At 39.5% G+C, this 13,269-nt stretch overlaps 1 protein-coding gene across 5 annotated transcripts in view; it reads left to right on the plus strand.

Moving 5' to 3' along the window:
* LOC125650085 (uncharacterized) overlaps positions 1–4,441 on the plus strand; it is a 33,264-nt gene extending 28,823 nt beyond the window's left edge. For 4 of the 5 annotated variants that reach the window (XM_048878041.2, XM_048878042.2, XM_056166471.1 and 1 more), the window contains one exon: positions 3,521–4,441. In XM_048878041.2, coding sequence (XP_048733998.2) covers positions 3,521–3,642 — 122 coding nt within the window. In that variant the 3' untranslated portion in view covers positions 3,643–4,441. Of the gene's footprint in view, positions 3,154–3,520 lie in introns of those variants that run through there. The other variant, XR_008803324.1, reaches the window with a different exon arrangement.
* Positions 4,442–13,269: the final 8,828 nt, after the last annotated feature.

Genomic DNA, 13,269 nt, shown 5'->3' on the forward strand with positions numbered 1-13,269 from the left:
ACGGGACCATCGTGGGGGCTAAGCATGTGTGCGTGTGTGTGTGTATAACATAGGCCTAGTAGACAACAGCCCAGTTTCAAAACTTTCAGGTGTGTTGGTATGTGTTTGAATGTATGTCACACTGAGCTTGTAGACACTCTACAGGTCACATATTTTTGCTTTATGTATTTGATACTTCACCTGTAGCTTTGCTATCAAGAGAGAAAGAACTCTATTGATTTGGGGGTCAAACAAGGTAAGGTCAAGGTCATTTCATTACTTTCTTTAAAAAAGCGTGTAGACACTCTACAGACCACACTGTTGAGCTCCATTGATTTCGCATGTCACATGTAGCTTTGTTGGCAAGAAAGGAAGAATCCTATTGATTTTGATGTCAAAGGTCAAGGTCACAACTGGACTTCATAGATAAAAAATTGTAGACACTCTACAGGTCACATTATTTGCTCAATTTATTTCATACTTCACATGTACCTTTGTTATAGAGAGCAAGAGCCACATTGATTTTAGAGTCAAAGGTCAAGGTCAGTACAAGGTCAGGATGTATGTTTGCTGATTGCCTACATTGCGAGGAATACCTGCTTTTGGAGCTTGTGTTAAAAGTTTGCATTAATCTGAATAACTAATTCTTCAATTTGAATGAAAGCTCATTTAAAAACAGGGGAAATAACTCATAAGTAAGTTGAAGGTATATGGATGGATTGATGGTTTCCATACACAATTACCCACATAATTATACAGTATAAAACATTTAATCCAAATAATGTATATTTATTGATTTAATAGTTTAGTGTTATTGCACTGTGGATTTTAAAGGGTCATTGGTTCTTGTACAGTAAAACAAGGTTATAATGAACCTCCAGGGCCAGCAAAAAAACAGTTTGTTATAACCAAACTTCATTATACAGTAAAACACAGTTATAGTGAACCTCCAGGCGCAGCACACACAATTCATTATAACCAAACTTCTTTATACAGTAAAACACAGTTATAATGAACCTCCAAGACCAGCAAAGAACAGTTCATTATAACCAAACTTCATTATACAGTAAAACACAGTTATAGCAGACCTTCAGGGCCAGCAAAAACAGTTTATTATAACCAAACTTGATTATATATAACCAATACAATTTTTATGCCCCCCTTTGAAAAAGAGGGGGCATATTGTTTTGCACCTGTCGGTCGGTCGGTCTGTCGGTCGGTTTGTAGACCATGTGTTGTCCGCTCAATATCTTGAGAACCATTCACTTGATGATAATGATATTTCATATGTGGGTTAGTTATGAGTAGAAGAGGATCCCTATTGTTTTTCAGGTCAAAAGTCAAGGGTCAATCTACTCTGGACATAGGAATATAATGTCCGCTCAATATCTTGAGAACCCTTTGTTTGAAAGACATCAAACTTGGCACACTGGTACATCCTAGGAGTAGATGACCCCTATTGATTTTGAGGTCATATGGTCAAAGGTCAAGGGTCAAACTGGGCATAGGAATATACTGACCATTCAATGTCTAGAGAACCCTTTGCTTGACAGACATCAAACTTGGTACGCCAGTACATCTTCAGAAGAAGATGACCCCCATTGATTTTGAGGTCACATGGTCAAAGGTCAAGGGTCAAACTGGACATAGGAATATACTGTCCGTTAAATATCTCGAGAACCCTTTGCTTGACAGACATCAAACTTGATACACTGGTACATCTTCAAGAGAAGATGACCCCTATTGATTTTGAGGTCACATGGTCAAAGGTCAAGGGTCAAACTTGACATGGGAATATAATGTCTGCTCAGTATCTTGAGAACCCTTTTCTTGACAGACATCAAACTTAGTAAACTGATATGACTTCAGGAGAAGATGACCACTATTGATTTTGAGGTCACATGGTCAAAGGTCAAGGGTCACACTAGACAGGAATATACTGTCCGTTCAATATTTTAAGAACCCTTCGCTTGACAGACATCAAACTTGGTACACTGGTACATCTTCAGGAGAAAATTACCCCTATTGATTTTCAGATCACATGGTCAAAGGTCAAGGGTCAAACTGGACATTGGAATATACTGTCTGCTCCATATCTTGAGAACCCTTTGCTTGACAGACATTAAACTTGGTACACTGGTACATCTTCAGGAGAAGATGACACCTATTGATTTTGAGGTCGCGTGGTCAAAGGTCAAGGGTTAAACTGTACATGGGAATATACTGTCCGCTCAATATCTTGAGAACCCTTTGCTTGACAGACATCAAACTTGGTACACTGGTACATCTTCAGGAGAAGATGACTACTAATTATTTTAAGGTCACATGGTCAAAAGTCAAGGGTCAAATTGGACATAGGAATATACTGTCCGTTCAATATCTTGAGAACCCTTTGCTTGACAGACATCAAACTTGGTACACTGGTACATCTTCAGGAGTTGATGACCCCTATTGATTTTTAGGTCACATGGTCAATCCACTCTTGACATAGGAAGATATTGTCTGCAAAATATTTTGAATTGATGATACTACTCTCAATCAAATGATGTGTGTATAACCCTTTTCAATTTTGCACCATGGGGGGCATATGTGTTTTACAAACATCTCTTGTTGTTATTTTCCTCTTATCGGGGAATAAATATAATTTACCATAAGCATGAATTTGTTATATGCCCATCGAAAACGGATGTTTTATGGTATGGCGTCGTCTGTCTGTCCGGACCTTGTGGGCAGGATACAGACTGAACCGTAAGCTCCAGGATTTTACAACTTGGTACATTTGATAACCATGATGAGAGGAATATGCCTAATGTTTTTCAAGGTCAGAAGTCAAAGGTCAAGATCGTAGTATTACTTAGTGGGAAAACCTTGTGGTCAGGATACAAACCAAACTGTGAGCTCCAGGATATTACAACTTCGTGTATTTGATCATAATGATGAGAGGAAAGTGAATATTGTTTTTCAAGGTCAGAAGTCAAAGGACCAAACCATAAGTTCCAGGATATTGCAACTTGGTTCATTTGATCACCACGCTGAGAGGAAGATGCCTATTATTTTTCAAGGTCAAAGTAACAGTATCACTTAATATGAAGACTTTGTAGGCAGTATACAGACCAAACTGTTGGGGCTAGGACCGTCAAACTTTGTACACACACATGTTGTGCTAAGTGAAGATATTACATAGAGAGTATAATTATTTGTCTGTTTTTACGATGCAAAGAAAGTACGTTACACCCTGATGATTGCTGATACTGCCTGAAGCCAAGTTCTACAAATCATTGGTGTAAGAAAAACACCCTATATTGGTTAGCTTTTCATGGGTGTATTACGTAGCGTTGGTGGTACTCTTGTTACAAGCATGTTTTACTGTATTATGTGTTGAATAACATTGATTTTTTTTTTTACATATGCATATATGTATCCAGCATTATATTCATGACTTTTGGGAGCTGTACTTATTGATTTTTGAATGCTACTTTTGGACATTTTAACTCTGACAAATAGAAGTGAGCACATATATCTTTAATTTTTTTGTTTACAGATGTCGACAAAAGCAAGATCTCCAGAAAACCCCAGTCAGCTGAAAGCAAATCAAATGACACCAAGCAGAAACCGGGATTACTGCAACGGCTTTTTAATTTTCAGCCAAAAGGTGGAAATTGAAACAGAAAGGTGTGAACTTGGATGTCTGAAGTTTGATAGCTTTCTTGTCGGGAATAGAGACTCACTCTGTCCGTGCTACTGTCCCCCATGGCAACGAGCCAGCCAAATTTTGTCTGTGATACAGGGGAGGCTATATTGTTCATGTGAGCTACACTGCAACAGAAGATTGAATAAATGTTATCTGTTACCAGAGGAAGGAGGATGCGAATAAATGTGTCAGATTTGAATTTTTATAAACCCACTTAAACCAAGTTTTGGGGTATATAGAAATCGACTTGTCTGTCTTTCAAATTGTGTAAGTGGTGCCTGGGTCATAGCTGTAACAAAAACACCCGGAGCACCACCTGGATTCAAAGATTGCTGTGAATGATAGAATTCTATTCCGTGGTCATTTGAATCAGCTCAAAGCACTAAAAATAAAATTCTTGTCCCAGCCACAGCAAGAATATACATTTATATTATGAAATCCTCAGTTAATATGTGTTGATTGAGATATGTCCTAGAGGCTGGTAAAAGTTCCCCATATTGCATGTTACATTAATAAAAATTCCATTCTTAAAAACAAGAAAACATTTGTTTATCCTGGACACCAGGTAGTACAGTGGATAGTTTTGTCCATTTGTGGCATTCGATTTAAAGTAATTTTCATTGAACTATTATGGCCCCTGGGTGTATGAGAGTTTCTTCAAATATTATTACTTCATCTGCATCTGATGTTTACCATTTGGTGATGTGCTTATTATGCATTAATGAGAAAGTATATGAAATACAAAATGAAAAATAAAAGTGTTACAAAACACCCAGTTATTTTTCCTTTTAGAATCAGAGACATAAATACTATTGTTGATGGTGGCTTAATGTTTGTAGTTACACTGTGTACTTGTCTTTCCATTTAGAATTATGATGTGAGGTACTTGTTCCATTTAGAATAGTATTGTGGTATGCTTGTCTGTCCATTAGGAGGTGAACTACCACGTTGGTCGAGAGGTTAGAGCATTCGCCCCGCATGTGGAAGGCCGGGATTCGAATCCCGGCTGCAACACACTCAAGTCGTTCAAACAGGTAGTGATAGTTCCATCGCCAAACGCTCGGCAACAGGTGTGAATGTCAGGTCCTCGGAGATGACCTTAAAAGCGGATGTCCCGTGTCACAGTAGGTGTGGCACACTAAAAAACCCTCACTGTTCAATGGTTTAAGAATCGAGCATAGGCCTAAATTTGAAGCCCTTCACCGGTCTTGGTGACGTCTCCATATGAGTGAAAAATTCTCGAGCGAGACGTTAAGCAAGATACAACCAATCAATCATTAGGAGGTGTGTTGTGGGATACTTGTCTGTCCATTAGGATGTGTGTTGTGAGGTACTTGTCTATACATAAGGAGGTGTGTTGTGAGGTACTTGTCTATACATTAGGAGGTGTGTTTTGGGATACATGTCTATCCATTAGGAGGTGTGTTGTGAGGTATTTGTCTGTCCATTAGGAGGTGTGTTGTGAGGTACTTGTCTATCCATTAGGAGGTGTGTTGTGAGGTACTTGTGTATCCATTAGGAGGTGTGTTTTGGGATACATGTCTATCCATTAGGAGGTGTGTTGTGAGGTACTTGTCTATACATTAGGATGTGTGTTGTGAGGTACTTGTCTGTCCATTAGGAGGTGTGTTGTGAGGTACTTGTCTGTTCATTAGGAGGTGTGTTGTGGGATACATGTCTGTCCATTAGGAGGTGTGTTGTGAAATACTTGTCTGTACATTAGGGTGTGTGTTGTGAGGTACTTGTCTGTCCATTAGGAGGTGTGTTGTGAGATACATGTCTATCCATTAGGTGTGTTGTGAGGTACTTGTCTATCCATTAGGAGGTGTGTTGTGGGATACATGTCTGTCCATTAGGAGGTGTGTTGTGAAATACTTGTCTGTACATTAGGGTGTGTGTTGTGAGGTACTTGTCTGTCCATTAGGAGGTGTGTTGTGAGATACATGTCTATCCATTACGTGTGTTGTGAGGTACTTGTCTATCCATTAGGAGGTGTGTTGTGGGATACTTGTCTGTCCATTAGGAGGTGTGTTGTGAGATACATGTCTATCCATTAGGTGTGTTGTGAGGTACTTGTCTATACATTAGGAGGTGTGTTGTGAGGTACTTGTCTATCCATTAGGAGGTGTGTTGTGAGATTCTTGTCTGTCCATTAGGAGGTGTGTTGTGAGATACTTGTCTATCCATTAGGAGGTGTGTTGTGAGATTCTTGTCTGTCCATTAGGAGGTGTGTTGTGAGGTACTTGTCTGTCCATTAGGAGGTGTGTTGTGAGGTACTTGTCTATCCATTAGGAGGTGTGTTGTGAGGTACTTGTCTATCCATTAGGAGGTGTGTTGTGCGGTACTTGTCTATACATTAGGAGGTGTGTTGTGAGGTACTTGTCTATACATTAGGAGGTGTGTTGTGAGGTACTTGTCTATCCATTAGGAGGTGTGTTGTGAGATTCTTGTCTGTCCATTAGGAGGTGTGTTGTGAGATACTTGTCTGTCCATTAGGAGGTGTGTTGTGAGGTACTTGTTTATACATTAGGAGGTGTGTTGTGAGGTACTTGTCTGTCCATTAGGAGGTGTGTTGTGAGATACTTGTCTGTCCATTGGGAGGTGTGTTGTGAGGTACTTGTCTGTCCATTGGGAGGTGTGTTGTGAGGTACTTGTCTGTCCATTGGGTGGTGTGTTGTGAGGTACTTAGTTACTTGTCTATCCATTAGGAGGTGTATTGTGAGGTACTTGTCTGTCCATTGGGTGGTGTGTTGTGAGGTACTTAGTTACTTGTCTATACATTAGGAGGTGTGTTGTGAGGTACTTGTCTATACATTAGGAGGTGTGTTGTGGGGAACTTGTCTGTCCATTAGGAGGTGTGTTGTGGGATACTTGTCTTTCCATTTGGAGGTGTGTTGTGAGGTACTTGTCTATACATTAGGAGGTGTGTTGTGAGGTACTTGTCTATACATTAGGAGGTGTGTTGTGAGGTACTTGTCTGTCCATTAGGAGGTGTGTTGTGAAGTACTTGTCTGTCCATTAGGAGGTGTGTTGTGGGATACTTGTCTGTCCATTAGGAGGTGTGTTGTGAGGTACTTGTCTATACATTAGGAGGTGTGTTGTGAGGTACTTGTCTGTCCATTAGGAGGTGTGTTGTGAAGTACTTGTCTGTCCATTAGGAGGTGTGTTGTGGGATACTTGTCTGTCCATTAGGAGGTGTGTTGTGAGGTACTTGTCTATCCATTAGGAGGTGTGTTGTGGGATACTTGTCTGTCCATTAGGAGGTGTGTTATGAGGTACTTGTTTATACATTAGGAGGTGTGTTGTGAAGTACTTGTCTGTCCATTAGGAGGTGTGTTGTGAGGTACTTGTCTATCCATTAGGAGGTGTGTTGTGAGGTACTTGTCTGTCCATTAGGAGGTGTGTTGTGAGGTACTTGTCTATCCATTAGGAGGTGTGTTGTGAAGTACTTGTCTGTCCATTAGGATGTGTGTTGTGAGGTACTTGTCTGTCCATTAGGAGGTGTGTTGTGAGGTACTTGTATATCCATTAGGAGGTGTGTTGTGAGGTACTTGTCTATCCATTAGGAGGTGTGTTGTGAGGTACTTGTCTATCCATTAGGAGGTGTGTTGTGAGGTACTTGTCTGTCCATTAGGAGGTGTGCTGTGGTATGCTTGTTTGTCCATTAGGAGGTGTGTTGTGAGATACATGTCTATCCATTAGGTGGTGTGTTGTGAGATACTTGTCTGTCCATTGGGAGGTGTGTTGTGAAGTACTTGTCTGTCCATTAGGAGGTGTGTTGTGGGATACTTGTCTGTCCATTAGGAGGTGTGTTGTGAGGTACTTGTCTATCCATTAGGAGGTGTGTTGTGAGGTACTTGTCTATCCATTAGGAGGTGTGTTGTGAGGTACTTGTTTATACATTAGGAGGTGTGTTGTGAGGTACTTGTCTATCCATTAGGAGGTGTGTTGTGAGGTACTTGTCTATACATTAGGAGGTGTGTTGTGAGGTACTTGTCTATACATTAGGAGGTGTGTTGTGGGATACTTGTCTGTCCATTAGGAGGTGTGTTGTGAAGTACTTGTCTGTCCATTAGGAGGTGTGTTGTGGGATACTTGTCTGTCCATTAGGAGGTGTGTTGTGAGGTACTTGTCTATCCATTAGGAGGTGTGTTGTGGGATACTTGTCTGTCCATTAGGAGGTGTGTTGTGAGGTACTTGTTTATACATTAGGAGGTGTGTTGTGAGGTACTTGTCTATCCATTAGGAGGTGTGTTGTGAGGTACTTGTCTATCCATTAGGAGGTGTGTTGTGGGATACTTGTCTGTCCATTAGGAGGTGTGTTGTGAGGTACTTGTCTATCCATTAGGAGGTGTGTTGTGAGGTACTTGTCTATCCATTAGGAGGTGTGTTGTGAGGTACTTGTCTGTCCATTAGGAGGTGTGTTGTGAGGTACTTGTCTGTCCATTAGGAGGTGTGCTGTGGTATGCTTGTCTGTCCATTAGGAGGTGTGTTGTGAGGTACTTGTCTGTCCATTAGGAGGTGTGTTGTGAGATACTTGTCTGTCCATTAGGTGGTGTGTTGTGAGATACTTGTCTGTCCATTGGGAGGTGTGTTGTGAAGTACTTGTCTGTCCATTAGGAGGTGTGTTGTGGGATACTTGTCTGTCCATTAGGAGGTGTGTTGTGAGGTACTTGTCTATCCATTAGGAGGTGTGTTGTGGGATACTTGTCTGTCCATTAGGAGGTGTGTTGTGAGGTACTTGTTTATACATTAGGAGGTGTGTTGTGAGGTACTTGTCTATCCATTAGGAGGTGTGTTGTGAGGTACTTGTCTGTCCATTAGGAGGTGTGTTGTGAGGTACTTGTCTATCCATTAGGAGGTGTGTTGTGGGATACTTGTCTGTCCATTAGGAGGTGTGTTGTGAGGTACTTGTTTATACATTAGGAGGTGTGTTGTGAGGTACTTGTCTATCCATTAGGAGGTGTGTTGTGAGGTACTTGTCTATCCATTAGGAGGTGTGTTGTGAGGTACTTGTCTGTCCATTAGGAGGTGTGTTGTGAGGTACTTGTCTATCCATTAGGAGGTGTGTTGTGAGATACTTGTCTGTCCATTAGGAGGTGTGTTGTGAGGTACTTGTCTGTCCATTAGGAGGTGTGATGTGAGGTACTTGTCTATACATTAGGAGGTGTGTTGTGAGATTCTTGTCTGTCCATTAGGAGGTGTGTTGTGAGGTACTTGTCTATCCATTGGGAGGTGTGATGTGAGGTACTTGTATATCCATTAGGAGGTGTGTTGTGAGGTACTTGTCTATCCATTAGGAGGTGTGTTGTGCGGTACTTGTCTATACATTAGGAGGTGTGTTGTGAGGTACTTGTCTATCCATTAGGAAGTGTGTTGTGAGATACTTGTCTGTCCATTAGGAGGTGTGCTGTGGTATGCTTGTCTGTCCATTAGGAGGTGTGTTGTGAGGTACTTGTCTATCCATTGGGAGGTGTGATGTGAGGTACTTGTTTATACATTAGGAGGTGTGTTGTGAGGTACTTGTCTATCCATTGGGAGGTGTGATGTGAGGTACTTGTCTGTCCATTAGGAGGTGTGATGTGAGGTACTTGTCTATCCATTGGGAGGTGTGATGTGAGGTACTTGTCTGTCCATTAGGAGGTGTGTTGTGGGGTACTTGTCTATCCATTAGGAGGTGTGATGTGAGGTACTTGTCTATCCATTGGGAGGTGTGATGTGAGGTACTTGTCTGTCCATTAGGAGGTGTGTTGTGAGGTACTTGTCTATCCATTAGGAGGTGTGTTGTGAGGTACTTGTCTATACATTAGGTGTGTTGTGAGGTACTTGTCTGTCCATTAGGAGGTGTGATGTGAGGTACTTGTCTATCCATTGGGAGGTGTGATGTGAGGTACTTGTCTGTCCATTAGGAGGTGTGTTGTGAGGTACTTGTCTGTCCTTTAGGAGGTGTGTTGTGAGGTTCTTCTGACTTGACGGAGGTATATAAGGAATGTACAGATGCTGATAAAAGTTATGACAGGAGTCTTCTTTGTACTTTAATTTAAGTATGAACAGAACATATCTGAGAGTTCATGACCTCAGGAAAAGAGAGAAGCCTATAAACCATGAGAGTGGACCCCTACAACAAGCTCCACAGCATGTGATAATTTGTCTTCTCTACTGAACTAGAATCAGATTTACAACTGAACTAGTTGATGATTTCCTACAACAAGCTCCACAGCATGTGATCATTTGTCTTCTCTACTGAACTAGAATCAGATTTACAACTGAACTAGTTGATGATTTCCTACAACAAGCTCCACAGCATGTGATCATTTGTCTTCTCTGAATTTCTGAACTAGAATCAGATTTACGACTACTCTAGTTGATGATTTTCTTCTTGTGTTTTTTCGAAGTACATATGTAAATAAATATGATTAACTATATATATATATATAACTAGGTTTAACTTATATAATATTGGAAATGTGCACACTGCACTCCTCACCAATTGATTTGATTTTCAGTCGGAGTCTCACCAGCCTCCAGTTTATTACTGTTGACTTTGAGCTTATTCGTATGCATTAGATGCCACCTGGTGGCAGTTGAAAAAGAGTGAAGAAATCCATGAGGACAGCAGGGAAAATGTGAAAGCCTCTGTCTAAAAGTACCGAGAAATTTTGATGGCTAAATGCTGAAATATCAAGCGAGTTATTTGATCCTGTTTTGTCCGGTGTCTGTCTGTCCATCCATAAACATTTTTTACTTCTCCAGAACCACAGGACCAATTTCAATCAAACTTGGCACAAATCATCCGTTGGTAAAGGGGATTCAAGTTTACATTCAAAAGAAAAACCATGCTCCCTTCAAAGGGAAGATAATGGGGGGGGGGGGGGGAAAATGTAGAATAGGGTGTGGTCATTTAGAAATCTTCTCCAAAACCACTGGCCCCAAAAAGTTGAAATTTCCATGAAAGCTTCATGACATAGTGTTGATTCAACCCTTTTTCAAATCATGGAACCCAGGGTTATTGTGGAGCCACAATAAGGGGGTCAATTTAGGTTTTATATGGAAATATATAGAAAAACAAGAATATACACACAATGACCAATAACTGTTGAAATATTGTTGAAATTAATTTTTTTTAATATATAAGGTATATGTTGAGTGATGTTGACCTAATTTATAAATTGCATGATCACGAGTGACCTTTTCTGGGAGTCATTCGCCTATTACTTGTTTGTGTAATATATATGATCAATACCTGTGCAAATATGTTGAAATAAGGAACATTTTTCTAATATTAGGTATCATATATGTTCTGATTGACCTTTCCAAAATGATCTTGGTCCCAAAGATTGATAACTGAAATATTGTTGAAATGAAGGTTTTCTCATATATATGTTATATGACCTTAGTGACCTTTGTCTGAAAGCCATTTGCCTGTTACTTATTTGTATGATATATGATCAATACCTGTTCAAAAACTGGGGTTTATATATGCGCCCGCCACAAAGTGGTCAGGGCATTAATGCTATATATAGTTTTACACTTGTCCATACTTCTGTGATACCCAGTTTTCCAGACTTTTTGTAAACACCTCAAGATATTGAATTGATATTTTTGTATGCAGGTGTATATCAATGAGTTACAGATCAAGTTTGAATTTTGTTCTGGTTTCAGTAATAGAAATATTAAGAGTACGACTAGTTTACCAGACTTATTTTAAAATGGCATCCTTCTGCAACACCCAGTTTTTCAGACTTTTTTTCTAAATGCCTTGAGATAATGAATTGATTTTTTATTGTATGCAGATGTATATTGACAAGTTACAGATCGACTTTGAGTTTTGTTCTGGCTCATTGATTTTTGATGGAGTTGTGCCCCTTTAACACAAAAATTGCTATTACAGCCAGGTTTCCAGACTTTTTTTCTGAACACCTTTAGATATTGAACTGATATAATATTTTATGCAGATGTATATTGATGAGTTACAGATCAAGTTTGAATTTTGTTCTGGTTCTTTGATTTTTGATGGGGTTGTAGAAATATTACTGGTACAACCAGTTTTTCAGACTTTTTATAAAGACCTTGAGATATTGATGAGTTACAGATTGAGTTTGAGTTTTGTTCCAGTTTATTATCGCAATTCACCTTTGAATTAGAACGCTTTACCCGATATAGTATTGCGTTGTGTGACGACACAATTGAATGAGACGATTGAACAATTTGAATGACGTTTGATGTAATACAACAAGAGTTTTCAATGGCCAGTTACAGCCCGCCCACTTTCTCGAGCGTATTCAATGTACATATAAAAACCTTCGATTTACGGGTCACAAAAAGCTGTTGACGGTTGAGGTCTGATATTGGTATATTCTTGTGTTGCTGTCTCATAAACCCAATATAAAAAAATCTTAACATATTTTCCTACTATATACTTGTGTCCAAACATACCTTCAAATATTCATTAAAGCCACACACAACCCGAAAACTTGCAGCTTCAAATGATTTCGTTTGTTGGCGTAGCCATGTTATGTAGCCGGTCAATTCGAACTCTTGCTATTGGTATCTATTCATAAAATCGCTTGTAAGTTATGTATTCGCTCTTCATTTATTATCAACACGAACAATTAATAGAAATTAAAACATTTTTTCTACCAGGTTTTGTAAAGGTAAAATAAGCTCTTGATGAACGAAAATGCTACACAAGCCCATTAGATGGAGACCGGCCGGCGCGGCCGCCCATGACTAATGAAAGCCGCATTGCCGTGAGTTTAGCTATTTGAATAATTATCATTTAATAGGGCTGGGGTGGTATATTATTTAAACTATTTAGCTAAAATATTTGTGGGGTATTAGTACACATCTAGACGCTATTGTGCTAGTATGGAAATGAACCGGGATTCGAATTGACTGGCTACCTAACATGGCTACGTCTAATAACGAAATTGAAATCATCAAAAGCTGTGATCGAGTTTTTGGGTCGTATGGGGCTTTAATAAATATTTGAAGGTATGTTTGGACATAAGTATAGTAGGAAAATATGTCAGGAATTTCTTGATATTAAATTTATGAGACAACAACACAAGAATACAACTTTTTCTCTTTCTTTCTTTGAAGTTTTTTTTTCATCTAGCATCTGGCCGTCATGTTTTCAAATGCTGACTACTCCCGTATAAGGGAATTTGGGCGGACTTATACATATAGACCAATGAGAGTTTCTGTTGCATTTCGCAATTGTATTACAAAAAGATTCAATTGTGTCGTCACACAACGCAATACTATATCGGCCAAAGTGTTCTAATTCAAAGGTGAATTGCGATAATTGTTATGGCGTTGTGTCCCTTTAACATAGAATACTTCCTATTACCAGCCCATCAGAGTTATCGCGCTTTGATGACTCTTGCGCGTCAATAAAACAAGTCTCGCGAGCAAGTGCGAGATTACTGGGACATAAGCAAAACGTTGATACCCCCCCCCTTTTAAATATATATTAAAAAACATGGTGCCATGGTAAAATAGCCATTAGTCAAGTTACATTTTAAAAAATCTAACACTAATATATAAGACTAATGTGTTTTTGAACGCCATCACATCTGTTTCAAAAATCGATGTTT

This window comes from Ostrea edulis, chromosome 5, assembly GCF_947568905.1.
Source record: "Ostrea edulis chromosome 5, xbOstEdul1.1, whole genome shotgun sequence".
Taxonomy (NCBI): Eukaryota; Metazoa; Mollusca; class Bivalvia; order Ostreida; family Ostreidae; genus Ostrea; species Ostrea edulis.